This window comes from Peromyscus eremicus, chromosome 5, assembly GCF_949786415.1.
Source record: "Peromyscus eremicus chromosome 5, PerEre_H2_v1, whole genome shotgun sequence".
NCBI classification, from domain to species: domain Eukaryota; kingdom Metazoa; phylum Chordata; class Mammalia; order Rodentia; family Cricetidae; genus Peromyscus; species Peromyscus eremicus.
This window is the reverse complement of record NC_081420.1, coordinates 51440970-51458749: the sequence shown is the minus strand read 5'-3', so window position 1 is coordinate 51458749 and position 17780 is coordinate 51440970. Positions and strand designations below refer to the sequence as shown.

At 42.0% G+C, this 17780-nt stretch overlaps 1 protein-coding gene across 1 annotated transcript in view; it reads left to right on the top strand.

Annotated features, from left to right (window-relative positions):
* The window catches only part of Adarb2 (adenosine deaminase RNA specific B2 (inactive)), a 197925-nt gene that overhangs the window by 163976 nt on the left and 16169 nt on the right, over positions 1-17780 (top strand). Inside the window, exon 7 of the mRNA XM_059263018.1 lies at positions 11202-11383. Coding sequence (XP_059119001.1) covers positions 11202-11383 — 182 coding nt within the window. The remainder of the gene's footprint in view (positions 1-11201; positions 11384-17780) is intronic.

The following is a 17780-nucleotide window of genomic DNA, read 5'->3' as shown; positions in this document are numbered from 1 at the left end:
GCCTTGCTAAGTTGAAAGGGAGTTTATAATGAGTGAAAACACTAGCCCATGACTGGCAGACACTGCCCTGTATTTGTCCTTGTTGCTGATGTGTTGTGACTTCTCTGAGTAGATGTAAAACTAACCAGTGTCTCCAAAGGGAGCGCTCACAGCTGAAAGTGATTTGTTCAAGCTTATTCTGAGGGGTAAAGTAGGCTTATTAGGGTTTCTATAGAGTTTAGGCAGCTATGGACAGCTAAATCTCCACTCCAAGTCACCAAATCCCCATCTACCAAATTCCTATTTTATGTGGACCTAAATCTAAGCAGAATTGACAAAATCTGGATTCAGAGTGCTAACTTAGTGTTTCAGCAGTAGTGGTAACTATAGACTCAAGCAACATAAGGCATAAACAAAGCCAGACTCTGGGAAAGACATGTTTATATGTGCTCCATCCTTGCCCTTATCAGTGACTCTGCTGCTATCAGTAAATACTGCCTAGCCATGGGAAAGATGATGTACCCAGACTGCTGCAAGATGGAGTTACTCTGGCCAAGATTCAGAGGATTAGTCTCGCTACGTGATTCCACTAGCTTCAAGAACCAACTCCTTGGTTAGTGGTATGAGTACTCCTGAGACTTATATTAAGAAGACATTTGAGTGCTAGAGAGGCCCACAGAAATCCACAAAGATACCCCCACAATAGACTGCTGGCAATGGTCGAGAGACAGCCCGAACTGACCTACTCTGGTGATAGGATGGCCAAACATCCTAATTGTCATGCTAAAAACCCCATCCAATGACTGAGGGAACCAGATGCAGAGATCCATGGCCAGGCCCCAGGTGGAGCTCCAGGAGTCCAACTGGCGAGAAAGAGGAGGGTTTGTATGAGCGAGAATTGTTGAAACTAAGGTTGGATAAAGCACAGGGACAAATAGCCAAACAAATGGAAACACATGAACTATGAACCAATAGCTGAGGAGCCCCCAACTGGATCAGGCCCTCTGGATAAGTGAAACAGTTGATTAGCTTAATCTGTTTGGGAGGCATCCAGGCAGTGGGACCTGGTCCTGTACTCAGTGCATGAGTTGGCTGTTTGAAACATGGGGCTTATACAGGGACACTTGGCTCAGCCTGGGAGGAGGGGACTGGACCTGCCTGGACTGAATCTACCAGGTTGAACTCAATCCTCAGGGGAGTCATTGCCCTGGAGGAGATGGGAATGGGGGGTTTGCTTGGGGGAAGGGGGGTGGGAGGGGGGAGAACAAGGGAATCCGTGGCTGATACGTAAAATTAAATTAAATTATAAAATAAAAAATAAAATAAAATAAAATAAAGAAGACATTTGAAACATCATGGGTAGATTCAAGAGGAAGAGAAAAGCCCAGGTTCTGACTCACCAACTGCATTGTGTTGAGTCACAATGACTTTCAAATAGTATAAAGGAGTGTACATGAGGTCAATGGTTGGTGAATACCTACTAGCTAAATAAATGGCTGAAATCTCTTCCTTTGTCAGAACATTCAAGTTATAAAACATTAATATGTGCAATCCAATTGGGTATGGTGTAGAAACTAATATTGTGTTGTGTGCATGATGGTAGTATAGGTGTGTGTGGTGTATTACATCTTCGTGTGTGCGCGAGTGTGTATTCAATGGCATGTGTGTGTATGTGTGTGTGTGTGTGTGTGTGTGTGTGTGTGTGTGTGTGTGTATGAATGTGAAGAGCAGAGGCCAAATTCTGGTATATTCTTCAATTACTCCCTACCTTACTCTTCAAGACAGGGTCTCTCACTGAACCTAGAGCTCACCAAATTCAGCTCAACTAGGTAGGCAGTGAGCCCAAGGAGCTGCCTGTCTCTGCCTCCATGGCACTAGACTTGCAGACATGTGCCCTGTAACCAGCTTTGTATGTAACTGCCAGGGGTCTGAACTCAGGTCCTTGTGCTTGCATTGCAAGCACTTTGGCCAACTGAGTCATCTCCCCAATGCTTGAAATCTAATATTTTAAAAGATTGTAATCTTCCCACCAAAGCCAAGAAGTTATTTACACTGTCCATAGATTTTAGGGAGGTGTTAAATATCAGCTAAGCTTACTGATTTTTCTTTTCAAAAAAATCAGTCTTATCTCACATGATGCTTGGAGCCTAGTCATATATATATATATATATATATATATATATATATATATATATATATATATATTAATATGTACAGTTCTATCTGAGCACTATAAAAAATGAGTCCAGATGACGTTTTCTCACCCATTATTTCTTTTGACTTTTGCATGTTAAGATGAACAACAACAAAAATAAAATAAAATAAAATGGTGTTTCTAATTGAGGTGGAGGAAATGCATCCACTAAACAAATCTCTGATTCTCTTTGAAAATTCCCTGAAATATTAAAGAAAATGTGAACTGGAGCCTGATGTATCTACAAAGCTAAACAATTAGCACAGCTAGATCACTTCCCACATGCAGATCAAAAATATTACTTGGGCTTCCCTGTTTATGATCAATGGCACCTACACGACAGTATTGCTAAGTAATAACAGCCATTCTTCTAGGTACAGAATTTTATGAGTAAAAATTGATTTCATTTTACAGTGTTAGTGGTATGATCAGTTTACAGGAAAACAAGAAAATGATACAGAAAGCTTGAAATTTCTGCAGTGCTTTATCATGAACCAGAAAATAACACTGCACACACAAACAAAAAAAACCCTTTAGTTACCTATCCGCTAATGTTTGAAAGTATTCTTTCTTCTGTCCAGAGACTGGGACTTCACTAGAAATCCATCCTTCCTCTGGTCTGTACAAGGACAGTTAGTCCCCAAGGTAGACAGTAGTAGCTTTAATTGTGGCCCACCCTGATGGTTCTCATCCATTGGAACATCAATCAATCCCCTTGAAGAAACATTTCATGATTCTTGTTCATGAGACTTTAATGCTCCTCTAGGAAACATCCAGAGAATGAATTTCTCTATTATGAAAGAGTCAGTTCATGGGAGGACTCCTACCCATTACCCTCTATCCATTGTTCTTTTCCTCACATGTATGTACATGAAGCATCTGCACACACACACATTGACCCACATAGAAATACTCACATAGACACATACCCATAAAAAATAAAAGAAATCAAAACAAAAAATTTTAGCTAATCCCTGATGCTAAACATCTTATATATAAAGGCTAACTCACAAATTCTAAGAAGGTAGAACTAACCCCTTATGAGTGAAAGACTTTCACAGAAAACAGAACTAAATCTCTGGCCTAAGTGTCCCTGTAATCCTGGCACTTGGAAGGTTGGGCCAAGAGGATCCCAAGATCAAAGCCAGCTTGAGTTATATAGGGAGACCCTATCCCATGGAATCAATGACTAGGATTATAGTTCAGTGATAGAGCACTTGCCTGATGTTCAGGCTTTGGGTTCCATCCCTAGCATTGCAATAATAATAATAATAATAATAATAATAATAATAATAATAATAATAGTAATAATTTTTAAAAACCCCCAGTCAAGAGAATGACTCAATCAAGAAAGTGTCAAGGCACGTACATATGCTTTGTAACTTCAGTTCTCTAGATGAGGCAGGAGGACTACCTTAATTTTGGGAAAACCCTAGCCTAGCTAGGGAATTCAAGGCCAACCTGAACTACACAGTGAGATTCTGTGTCAAAAAAAAAGAGAAATACATGAACGAAAAAAATAGGAAAATATAGGAAATATTCAGCTAATATCCCAATGGTCATACAGCACAGTAGCCGACTCTGCTACGTTCCTGTTAATCTTTCTCTTAACTTACATTTTCTCCTTCAGCTAGGATTTTGTAGTGTGTACCAGTTGGCTTACAAGCTGTTCCTCAAAACTCCAGCCACGGCTCTTTGTTAAAATAACAAGCGCTTTAATGGGAGTGTATTACTGCTAGTATTCATGCCATCAGCTGCTCCACTCCCTGTTGCTGGGTGCCTGCTGTGTTTCCAGGTCATTACTACTATGAGGAGTGCTCCCCCCACCAAAAAAAAAGCCTTTGTACAAACTCTTTGTTCTAGACCTCAGATTTCCTATGTAGGATCTGTGGTGAAGGGCAAATAATGGCTTCTCAACAAAGGACAAAGGGCAAAACCGAATCACCTGGGATGTAGATGACTAAATAGACACCTCTAAAGATACATATCATTGCAGAACCTAGGACTCCAACTTTATATGGCAGAATTAAGTCGGGAGACTAATGGAGGCATGCACCCTACCTCAAATGGCTTCTAAATGCCACCACATGTGTCCTTGTAAAAGAGAGGCAGAGAAAGTGTGGGGACAGGCACAGGAGAACACACATGGCAGAAGACAGAGTTTGGATTGGTGCAGACACTACGCAAGAGCATCGACAATTGCCACCAGCAACTGGAATAGGTGAGGATGGATCCTCCCCAGAGCCTCCAGGGGAAGTATGGCCAGGCAGGCTGACAACTTGATTTCAGACCTCTGATCCCCAGACCATAAGAGATGTGCTTCTGCTGTTTGGGGCCAGGCGGATGCAGTTGTTTGCTATGAATGTCTTAGGAACACAACACAACATCATGAGAAAAGTCACTCATTTGGCTTAACTCTGGAAAATCATGAAGCCAGATAATAATTACAGTAAAGTATGTTCTGAAATTCCCAGCTCTAACAACACCCTTAAAGACTAGGTGGATCTACAGAAAATGGAGAGTTTCACCTCATCAGTGAAAATTGACCTTCAAAACCACAAAATTAAAGTTAAGTAGAATGTCACCAACCAACCAGCCTGCAGTAGAGGAACAGGTGACAGTGGTATAACTGTCACATCTGTGAGGGACCAGCCCCCACACTTATTTACCCCAGGAACTTTTGAGAGACTTAGAGAGTTAAGAAGCAGAGAGAAAACACAAGATAGACCCAGGTGAGCCTGGATCCTTATCCAAACGGGCCCAGAGCTTTATTCCAAAGGTCTATTTATAACAATGTCAAGGGGTGGAGCAAAAGACCTCCCCTTTGCTAGTTAGACCCTTACAAACACCTGGTACCCAAGCTTGTGGTCCAATACAGTCCTACTGGGTACAGCCATTAGGAAACCTAGTGGGCTCCAACACACATCCATGTCCCCGTATACATGGCTTGTTTTCATACTCTAAGCAGTCACTATCACAGGCAGAAGCCACAGCCTCCTTAAAGAATGGGAAAACCTGAGCAGTTTTTGTCTCTATGAAGCAGACATTGAATAGCATATGCAAATCTAAATCTTCTGGAACTAATGTTCCTTTAGATATGGCTTCTAATTTTAAGTACCTGGACCTGATTATTGATCACAATGTCTCTTCAAGTAAAGGGATTTAAACTTTCTCCACTAAAAAAAAAAAAAGGGAACTGTTTAAAAATATGATAGTTGCTTTCTGGAGTATCAGGCACCTGTCTGAAAGTCTGACTGTGAATAGGATGCTCACCTTCCAGGAAAAGACCTGTTGTTACCCATTCCCTCTGAGGGCTCCCTCTTCTCTGCACCTAGGCCCCTAGGGAACAGTTCCAACTTCTCTCCTTCTTGATTTGTTGGCAGGCTCCTCATCTGTAGCACATTATCAAGTGCACAGAACTCAAAAGAGGATGATGTCCTATTTTCTCATCTCATATTTTTTGGGTGGGCAGTACTGGAGATTCAGTCCAGGGTTTCATGCATACAAGTACTCACTGAGCTATACTGCCAGCCTCCACCAAGCCCCTTTTTGAGACAGAGTCTCTTTTTGTAGCCTAGGTTAGCCTGGAACTTCCTATAGAGCCCAACTGGCCTTGAACTCATGATCGTCCTGCATTAACCTCCCAAAAGACTGAGATTAACAACTGTGCACCACTCTACTCATGTCAATAAACCTTTATGCACATTCTTTCACAAAGAGTTCATGACGATTTTTATAAGAGCATTTAAGTGAGTTTTGTACAGTCTCTCATGATGAAAACAGAATCATCAAGTGGATGTTATTTATCAAATACAAAAGCAGTAACAACAAATCAAGGACAGTATGGCATTATCAATTCTATCACTACGGCAACCATTCACCACGGTGGCCAGAATGGCCAGATTAGTATCTCCAGAGACACAGGTGGCTGCTGGTCTCTGGGACTCCTCTCAGAGGTGCGGAAATAGCAGAGAGCTGAGAAGCCCAGTTCTACAAAACAAAAGGAGCTATCTAGATCAATGAGTAAGAATACTGTGGCTATGAAAAGAAAGCAAGAGAGTGAGCAAGCATAATCTAAAACTGTCCTGGGTGTCCTCATAAATGATTGGGAAGAGGCATTATGCAGTCGGACAGTCAGATGTGGTGCATCCACATGGGAAAAGGTACAAAAAGAAAGTCAGCAGGGCAGGTAAGGCACTCAAGAGGAGCCCTTGACAGGGACATAGTGATACCACAAGCAATAAGGCAAACAGTGTGACTATCCTATCTTTTCTTTCTGTGAATTTATTCAATCAGTTCTATAATAAAAGGAAACTTAATTATTTCCAGTCTTTTTTTTTTGTCTTCTTTAGTTTGCTTTGCGTTTATGACAATCCTGTAAAGACTATATACCCTGGTACTTTAGAGTATAGCCATGGAATGAGCTCCTAGAAGTCCTGTTACTGATTCAAAGGGTTATCATTCTTCTCCTTTTCCTATAAAAATCAGTGGGAAGTGATTAATTAGCTGGGAGTGGACTAGCCACGTGACTCTGGCTTCGGATTATTAGTTGTCTTCATAAAGGTGGAGAGAAAGTGGTGCAACACTAGGGAAATATGTGGTGGAAACAGGTATTAACCCAAGATGGATGGAAAATGGCTTCCTGTAGTCTTTCAATGGCTTGGGAAGCAGACAGCGTCAGTGTGGAGACAGGCAGCATTGGAATCACCTGGAAGATCTGCTAAAAACACAACTGCTGAAATCCACCCAGGAGGCTGTGATTTGGCAGGTCTAGGATGGGGAACTGAGAGTCTGTGATTCATTCAAGCGCCCAGCCCTGAGTCACTCAGGTACCACACCTAGAGGATCACTGAGTGGACTATTGCTCAAAGCAACAGGAAGTGGTTCAGGATGGCCCAAATGACCAGAGTCTGAATTTGTATGTCCTCTAACTTTTTTACTCCAAATTTTTCATTAACTACTTAGATGCTAAAGTTTCAGCATTAAATGACATTGGAATAATGTGGCCAGAGTTTAAAAAAAAAAAACTGATGCCCAGGATTGTCCAGACTCATAACCAATCAAATAAGAATGTGTTTGGGACACTGTACTGGTTAGTTTATGACAACTTAACAAGCTAGAATCACCTAGAAAGAAGGGATCTCAATTAAGGAATTACCATCAACAGACTGGCCTAGAGGCATGTCTGTGGGGCATTTTCTTGATTCATGATTGATATGAGAGTGCCCACCCTACTGTGGGCAGTACCTTTCCTGGGCAAGTGGTCCTGGGTGCTATTCAAAAAGTAACTCAGCCAGCCATGAAGAGCAAGCCAGTAAGCAGCATCCTCTACCTTCTCAGCTTCAGCTCCTGCCTCCAGACAGGAGTTTGGATTCCTGCCTGGAGTGCCTACCCTGGGCTCCCTCAGAGATGTAATATGACTTCGAGTGGTAAGATGAAGTCAAAGCTTTCTTCCCCAAGTTGCTTTTAGTCATGGTTTTTATCACAGCAATAGAAAGCCAGCTAGAACAAGAACCAAGGCAGAAAGTGTTCTTAAAGCTTCTAGTTGGTCCAGTATAGAGGCTAAGTTGAAGACCATGGTTCCACCACAGTCCCTGAGTCTCGCCTGCAGGTTGTGACTACTTGATTCTCTCAGTGTGACCTTCACTGGCTTCAGACAGAACATGGGAAACTTTTGCAATTGATGTGGTGTTTTGTTCAGAAAACAGGCTGACAGAAGAAAGTGAAAGTGTGTATCTATGGAACTATCTCATGCTGCACATTTACAAATGCAAAGAATTGTCTTTTTCCAGGACCACATCAAGATGCTATAAATAACAGGAAGAAAGAGAAAATGTCCAAAATATACATCACCAATGGATGTTCTCTGTCTAAATTTCAAGACACATACCTGTGAGGAGAGCCTCATACACAGTGAGACTTATCATTCTCTTCCTAGCTTGGAGGTCACAGTTCAAATTCAGCAAGGAGATGACATCCCTTGGCTGAAGGAAGGCAACCTTTTCTAAAATCTCTCCTCCACTTATCTGTGGTATTTCTGTGATTGACAAACAGACAAAAAATATATTTATCTAGGGATTATCTATATTGAAAGCTAGGCATAGGATTTCTGTCTCTGTCAACATTACAGGCATATCAGCTATTTGAACAAAAGGAGAGGTATTTTTCCATTCAATCCTGAATGCGGAGGATTCTCCAGTTCATATTCAGAGAGACATTTGGTTTTATTGATCGTGATAGCTGAATTTGTTTAAACTCCTATAGCCAGGCAAAGAGGAGGTTGATTTTCTTTTTATTGTAAAGGTTATTAGGGGGGATCAGATATAGAAGTTATTTGTCTTTAGACAATCCAGTGGAATCAGAACACTCAAATATGTTCCACAAGTTTTGTTCAAAGCCAATACTTGGATAGTCTCAAGAATTACCATATCCCTTCATGGAAATTCTCATTTTATTGTCTGAGGCTTAGCTTATTTGAAGAAGATGCCTTGTTATCAAGGGAGATTTATGTATTATTCTGCTTTTAATTGATAAGAAATTTCTAATTTTACCAACAATCTGAGGTTGTAAGGTCCACTTGTGTCGTCTGTAACCCAAAGCCCTTTGCTTTAGATTGTTACCTCTTAGCAGGCTTTCTGAGCATCCTTTGTCACAAACCTTTCCCTGGCATATTTGCCTACCACCTCCAAATCCAAAAAGAATATGTCTAAATACTACATGGTAGCATTTCTGTTTTATTCCTCCTCAGTATTTGTTTGTTTGTTTGTTTGTTTGTTTAGGTGCTATTTTGTATCAAGCAGAGGCTTGCCTAGACTCACAATTCTCCTGCCTCCATTTCTCAAGTACTGGGACTAAATTATAAGAGTGCACAACCGTTCTTGGCATTTGCATGTAAAAAAAATATATCCTACATATTTCTTATTTAATTGGCTTGGCAGGGGAGGGGGGTCAAGCTCGTGCCCTATGGAGGTCAGAGGACAACTTTCCTTCCAAACATTGGGTTCCAGGGATTCAACTCGGGTCCCCAGACTTGGCGGCATTCATCTTTACCCACTCTTCCATCTTGTTATACTTCTTCTTAGCTTCTCAATTCTTTATCTTATTTTTTTGTTTGTTTGTTTTGATTTTAGCTTTTTGGTTTTTCTGTCTTACATTTGAGAGAGAGAACATGAGGTTGAGTGGATATGGAAATGGAGAGGATCTGGGAGGAGTTGGGAGAGGGAAAAAAAATCACCAAAATATATTGTGTGAAAAAATAATAATACAAATAAATAAATAAATAATAAAATTTCAAAAGAGAAGACGTAAGGGAATGAGCTTAATTCCTCAAACACAAATCAAAACCACCAACACTCTTCCTTCCAGTCAAGTAGTCAAGAAGAGTCAAGTATCACAGGGCTCCTCCCTGAGCTTTGTAGCCAATCTGTAACTCATCAGTGGAAAGCGAGGGCCTTAGAAGAGCCACAGTGGGTGTGTCATATTGTAGTGAAAATTCAGAACGAAGCAGAAACGTTACAGCCAAAAGACATCAGGAATGAGGACATGTGCTTCTTCCAGACATGCCCTTTGTCTCAACCCATTCTGATATTTACACTGGGATACAGTGCACAAAGACAGCCCTTTCTTTGCTGAGAAGACCAGTGTGACTTCCAGAAAATGACCACAGTATTTTTAAATGAAGTTATGCAAATCTGATAGTCTAAAGTAAATGTTTCATAAAACCAACGACTGTTTAAATCGTAGGACTAAATTGTTTGTATATAAATATTACCTTTTATATTCCATTTGAGTTTTATGTAGATGAACACATTACTTTAATGACCTGCATTTACGGAGGGAGACTGGGAGAGTGGTTCCCTGAAATCCTTGCCAGCCAGATGGCTGCCTTTTCTTGCATGAGATTAAAAGATGTTTCTCAGTCACCATGATGCTTCTGAGGCAGATTAATATCGCCAGCTAAATTGCTTGTGTTTTCGGAATAAAATTTAAAGAGAACTTTTTAAAGCAATTGGTGTCACCGGTTCTTGGAGCAGATTGCTCTCCAGGTAGAGACACATTCGGTAATTAATGGAAAGAATTCTGTGTTAATTGACTGCTTCGGGAAGAGAGATATAATGACTCCTTATTAATCATCAAAAGAGATGTACAGCATGGAGGTCCCACAATAATTGCTCCAACAGTGGAAAAATGTTAATTAATGAAAAAGAACAATGATGTAAGAAATTAGCTACATAATGCCTGCCTCCAATAAGTGGTTGCATTTTAAACACTAGATTGGAAGCCACAAAGCATCACTTGAAGTGGTAGATACACAGAACTTTCTACTCTGAATTTAGGTCGGGGGATGAAAAAAAAAAATGTTTTTCACAGTACTTCTATCACCTCTGCTTGAAGAAGTAAGAACATTCACCCAGAGCTATATTTATTTCAAAGAAAGGGTCATTGTCAATCATCTCTGATCTAGGCTTTTTAAAATAAAAAATACATCCCCAGACCAAAACAAGGTCACTTATTAATGCCCTTTAATTTCAGCACAGTAGGTCATGCTGACTGCTAAGGACAAAGGGAATGGAAGACAATGCTTCTCCCCAAACAGAAATCAGCAAATTCAGTTTCTGAAACTTTCCCAGATAGGGTATAAGAAAAAAACTTCAGATTCACTTTGGGAACCAAGCATCTTCTTTTAAACAATCTAATGTTAAGTCTCTTAGAGAACAGCACTGCCTATCTCTCTAACAGCTCGTAGAAAAGGAAGTTGAGTTTAATGAACATGCAGAGACTATCAGAGCTCAGTACTGGTCCTTAGATCCAGCAGAATCATCAGTGGCCACCCTGATGTCTTGCCTCTGACAAGTTCCCAGGCCATCCCTCCCTAGGCTGGAAAAAGGGAAGGAGCAGGCAGCTGAAGGACAGAATGACACCAACATCACTCGCAGGTCCAGCTCCCTGAATGGACCATGAGCTGCCAGCGCTGCATCCCGAGCAGATGCAGAAATCCCACTGACTTCACCCTTGCTTTTCCTTCTAGCTGGAATGTGCTGGGACTACAAGGTGCTCTCCTCTGTCACTTCATCGAGCCTGTGTACCTCCACAGCATCATTGTGGGAAGCCTGCACCACACGGGCCACCTTGCACGGGTCATGAGCCACAGGATGGAGGGCATCGGCCAGCTGCCTGCCTCATACCGGCAAAACAGGCCTCTCCTTAGTGGTAAGAGAACAGTCTCAAGAGAGAGACCTGCAACCTCCTGCTTGTCTACAGGCTGATGAACACAGGTCCCATGGTTGCAACTCTTGTCTGATTGCATTCATTTTGGCAATGGCGATTTTATTGCGTAAAATGAAAACAATGAGGAAACTTAATATGAACAAGTGTGTGTGTGTGTGTGTGTGTGTGTGTGTGTGTGTGTATCACAGCATATCTGATAATAAGCAATATTTTAGCATGACTTCATGTGGGACCTAGCACAGCACACGTCTGTATCTTGTTTTCACTGCGGTGTTAAAGTAGCTCACACAAAGACCCTACTAACATAATGAGGTTTAAGAGGCCCCCAGCACACACCTTAGGCACCCCTGGTATGTGAGAACCTGAGTTCAGATCCCCAGAACTCATGTAAAAACACTGAATGTGGTAGTGCACATCTATAATTCCAGCACTGTTTTGGGGTGATGGGAGCTGGAGACAACAGAATCCCCAGACGCTCACTGGTCAATCAGCCTGCTGTATCTATATATACTGTGGCAAACAAGAGACCTTGTCTCAAACAAGGTGAAAAGCAAGGACTGACACTCAAGGTTGTCCTCTGAAATGTCACTAGCCATACTCATACTGTAATACACACATACACACACACACACACACACACACACACACACACCAAAAAATAAATAAAAAATGAAAGGGTCAGTCAACCCCCAGGTCACCTGGAGTGTGTCTGCAGAACCTAGGACACCCTCTGTTGCAGGGCCTGGCAGGAAGTAATTCTGGGAGGCAAGCCCTAAGCAAACTACACTTGCTACTTCCCATAGAGCCTACGTGCTGTTAGGGAGCCAGACATGCCACCCCACCTAGAAACAATTGGTTACAGGTCACATAGCCATGGAAACACTGGAAGGTGTGAAATTTTATGTACCATAGGAAGGAGCCAGTGAGAAGTCTCCAAAGCTTTGGAAAGGTGCTGTTTATCCATTGGAACTACTGGACTTCTGTGTTAATTGTAAACTTCCAGGCTTGTGGGAGACAACCAGAGCAGAAGGAAGAAGCATGCGAGTTTTAATCCTGTCCTGTTAGCCTTGTGGTGAGAACCTGGTGGAACACTCTAGGTCTTTAAGTGGGTTCCCCTTGTGCATCAGGAGAGTTCTCTTGAGGAACTGCTTGTGGCAAAATCAGGAAGACACACTGAGAAACAGCGGAACTCCAGGAGCAGGAGGCAAGCATTTACCAGCGTGGCTGCTTTGCTTTTAGCTTGTGCTGTGGTGTGAATGTGAACGCCTTTCACAGGCTCATGGGCTTTAACACTTAGTCCCAGCTGGTGGCACTGTTTGGAAAGGCTGTGAAACTTTTAGGAGGTGGAGCCTTACTAGAGGAAGTAGGTCACTGGGTACAGGCCTCACTTCCTGTCTGCTCTGCCTCCTGACTTATTTGGGCAATACAATGAGCCTCCTTAGGCTCCTCCGTGATGGACTGTATCTCCTCAAACCATAAGCCAATGTAAGTTCTTCTTTCCTTTAAGTTGCTTCTAAGTCAAGTAATTTGGTCAAAGCAATGAGAAAAGTAATACAGCCCGAGTCTCAGAAAAGAAAAAAAACAGTAAGACAAAGCAGTTGTAGTGTGTGTGTGTGTGTGTGTGTGTGTGTGTGTGTGTGTGTGTGTGTGTCTGTGTCTGTGTCTGTGTCTTTGTGTATGTATATGTGATCTGTCTGTCTGTGTGTCTATCTGACTGTGTCTGTGTATGTGTATGTGTGTGTGTGTGTGTGTGTGTGTGTGTGTCTTTGTGTATGTATGTGTGTATCTGTCTGTATATCTATCTGACTGTGTCTGTGTATGTGTGTGTGTGTGTGTGTGTGTCTGTGTCTGTGTGTCTGTGTCTTTGTGTATGTACGTGTGATCTGTCTGTCTGTGTGTCTATCTGACTGTGTCTGTGTATGTGTGTATATCTGTGTGCATACTCTGTGATTGTCTGCATGTCTATATGTTGCAGTTGGGCCTACGATTTATTCCCAGAGTTTTTAAATTGTTCCACATTATAAGATCAGGTATGCAAAGGGGTCTCGTGGGAGCTGTGGTGGGGATGAAATGAAATAATTCATGCAAAGCTGAGCAAATTCTTAAGAGAAGATGCTGCCATCACAGAAATTAATCCTTTTATTCACTTATTCTACAATGTTGACCACTTACAGGTTATGTAAAATAAGATCACAGACATAAAAAGCTAAAACAGAGAAGGTGGAAAGGAGTTCTCCTCCATGTCTCATGACTCACATACTAAACCCCAGGCAATGTAGATGCTCTCTGAGCTCCTGGGGTCCCTGACTGAGACTCCTCTTTCTTTGATCAGTGAGGAGAGTTTATGGCACTAGGACAGTGGGCTGAACCCTAGCTCCTGAAGCTGAGTGTTGTGACACATGCCTGTAATTCGAGTATTCGGGAAGCTGAGGGAGGGTTGTGGGTTCAAGGACAGCCTTGATACATAGTGAATTACAAACTAGCCTGAGATACACAGAGAGACTAGTGTCATTTTGTGTTCAAAGGCACAGGATTTATTAGATTACTGCTAGATCACAGAATTCCAAGTGTAAAGCTAAGGAGAACTTGTATCCAAACGTTGGCCAGTCTCAGCAAGGCTACCGCACAGAGGGTGGCACCACTTTATCCAGGAATGTTAAACAACTGTTGTATTAAGACTTTGCCTTATTTCACTGTAAAGAGTGCTGAGCTGTTGTGGAAGGAGTGATTACTTCATCTCCAGCCTGAGAGCTGAGCTAAGGTCGGGAAGGCTGGCTGCACACCCACAGGCAGTGAGGAACCTACCCCTGTGTACTTTCTCTGCTTCTGCTTATTACACTACCCCGGTATCCCTACCTTTGTTCCCAACCCACTGGCTGTCTCCTTCATCCTCAACACAGAATGTGTGGTGGGGTCTTAATCACTAGCTAGTCCTGATACACATAATGGGTGGGGTTTTAGTTCACCTGAAAAGTCCAAGCTATAAAGGCTGCCTCTGGGTGCAATCTAGGCTGCAGAATCCATAACTCTAACCATAGCAGCTTTTGAGAAATGAACAACCTATGGGTAGTATTCTTAGAGACAAGAAGGAGGCAAGAAGTGGGGTATGTTCTGAGTAGTACAACTATTATAAAGTTCAGAAGTATCCAGTGAGTAGCAAAATCATTAGAGAAAGGAGATAACACTTGTTAACAGGCACTTTCTCTCAATGTTGACTTATGACATGAATCATCTCATTCGATCTTCATACCATGCATGCAACAACAAACACTAGTCTCTCCATTTTTTAAGTACCAGAGGAAAGCTAGGGAGCTGTCTCAGTCTGTAAAATGTTTGCCTTGCAGGCGCGAGGACCTAGTTCAAGCTCTAGAACCCACATTAAAAGACCTGCTTGATGTCCAGTTGGACAAGCCTACTTGGAGACTGAGTCCCCTGAGAAACCCTGTCTCAGGAGGTGGATAATCCTAAAGAACAATGCTGGATGTTGACGTCTGCCCTCCACATGCATGTGCACACATGTGTCACCTTCATATCCATGAGCACACATTAATTAATCTTAAAAGAGATTCATGTAAATTCAATATGTTCCTTAAGGTGCTCTATTTAACCAAAAGGAACAAGGATTTAAAGTCAGATCTGGTTGGCTTAAATTTTAAATTCTTCTAATATGTCAGATTATATCCTGTGGCAGTGCAGTCCAAGTTCTTAGATGCCTATTTCTTTAACCGCATAAAAACTAATAATGCGAAACGAGGCTAGCTAAAGAGGCAGCTACATCTAACTACCAGAGAAGTGGTGTGGGGGCTGCGAGCCAGTGCACTGGAGTGTGTCCAAAACTCTTAGCTGCCCGCTGCTCTCTCAGTAGCTCAGACAGTAGAAGACTCATCTGTCGCCAAGCACAGAAGTGGAAGGTTCGCCTTGAGAGCTAGAAAATTATATTTATTTTTTAAATGGCCAATAATTTCAGCAATTCTAAGAAAACGTGACTTTGGGGCCAAACTCTTCCTCTTTCTTGCTTTCATTTTTCCTTGTTTTTCTTTATCCTGTCTTTTCTTAAAGTGACAAGGACTCACTGTGACTAAGTGATGAAACTAGCTCTCAACAACATCGAAAAATGGCTAGTTTGGAAGCATAAGTGAATGCCTCCCTACTAAATGTCCCCAAATTATGGCACAGTTCTTAGATTTATTGTAGGTTAAAGCTAGGAGATTTTTCATTTACTATGAAGGGTTTACATTCTATCGTTTTCTGTGCTCCTAACTCCTTGAACTGTCCTCATTCTTCTGAATTTATATAAGAGTTTAAATAAATGATTTAGGGATGGGACAGATGGCTCATCAGTTTTGAGGGCTTGCTGCTCTTGCATAGGACCTGAGTTTGGTTCCCAGCAGCTTACAACCACCTGTAACTCTAGTTCTGGGGGGTCCAATGCCCTCTTCTGATCCCTGTGGGCTCCTGAACTCACATGCACATACCCACCACAGAAATGCACATATAAAATAAGTCTTGTTTTTGTTTTTGTTTTTGTTTTTTAGACAGGGTTTCTCTGTGTAGCTTTGGAACCTTTCCTGGAACTCGCTCTGTAGCCCAGACTGGCCTCAAACTCACAGAGATCCACCTGGCTCTGCCTCCCAAGTGCTGGGATTAAAGGCGTGCGCCACCACCACCTGACAACAGTGACTTAAAATTAATAAACATTAAGAAATGGAAACTACAGTACTACATCCTTCCCAACCCACTGTCAAGGGAGTGGTCTTTGTCCGTCCTCTGGAGACCAGTACATCCTTTCTTAGACATCCAGTCTCCAGTCTGTGCTCTTCATAAATGACATGCCCATCTGGGAATGTGGCAGCATAAATAAAATGATAACTTTTCATTATGGTGGCTGTAGAGGTGGCTCAGCAGGCAAAGTATTTGCTGCGCAAGCAAAGGGACCTAAGTGCAGGTGCCCAGCATCAACATACAAGCCAAACGCACCAGCATACCTGTAAAGCCAGCACTGGGAAGGGCAGAGAGAGAAAGATCCCTGGAGCTCACTGGCCAGCCAGTCTTGCCAAAATGGTCAGCTTCGGGTTCGCTGAAGCGTCCCCATCTTAAAAATTAATGTGGAAGGCCACAAGACAGCTCAATGGTTTAATACATTTGTGACACAAGCCTGACAAGCAGAGTTTGATCCCCCAAACCCAAGTTGAATAGAAAGTTACATAGACAGTGCAGCAGCAGGAATAAGAGAAATTTAACAGCACTAAAGGAGAGAACCAACTCCTGAAAAGTTGTCATCCTACCTCCATATGCGTGGAGTGTCATGCATGGAGTGTGCATGCACACACATACAGTAATGGTGATAAAGTTGTAATAATAAAAATGTAGAATGAGAGAGGAAGGCACTCAGAAGTCTGTCTCTGGCCTCCACACATGCATACGCATGTAAAGGCAGCCAAACACACATGCACACACAAAGAATTTTAATTGTTAAGTGTGAAATTCATGACTAGAAAAAGACAATTAGAGAAATCCAGGGCCACCTGATAGGCTTGGGATAATGGCATTGCCCCTGAGACACTTTGTCCTCTTTCCCGCAAGCCCGTGTGGCATCCACCTCCCCCGCAAGCAGTGTGGTCTGACTGAACCCATCAGTCTGTACTTACTTAGAATATGGTTTTCATTACTGTCAAGATTCAAATTAAGCTAAATCTTGATATCTCACCTGCTCAAAACCCCTAAGCAGTAACTTCACTGCGTTTGATGGACATTTGAAAAATGAATCATGCAAATTTTGAAAAGAAATCATCCTAATTTCTGAAATAAAAAAACAAGAGTGGGGGAGGATGAGGTCTGGCATAAAGATGATAATAATAAAAATCACACTCAAACAAGCAAATGAACTTCCCTCAAGGTCGGTTTACAGAGTCACCTTAAGAGGGGAAGCTCATGCATTAGGAGAATGAAACCCTGCAATTTAGACATGGCTAAATCAGTTCTGGGTTAAAAAGAACCAACCAAGCTGAAAAGGATATCCTCATCGCCACAGGCACAGGGTGCATAGTAATGCCGCAAAGAGAGACTTGAAATATTCTGTGTAGGGCAAGCTAAACTGGAGCCAACTTCAGGACTAGAAACCTGGGAGTGTGCTAAGGCTAGCCCAAATCCTGAGTCATTGAGGGGCCAAGGGGCAGGTTGCATCATTTCTTGAAACAGCTACCCTAAAGAAGTCTGCCAATTGTGAATTCAATAAGGTGGAAACAAAATAGTGAGAGTAATAACTAATAAAAATCTATACTTTGAATACTCGTGTTTTTAGAAAAAGGGTGCCGTAAAATAGAAATTGACTTTGACAGCTTGTCCTACCAAGCTGAAGATATATACTTCGTGATGCTTT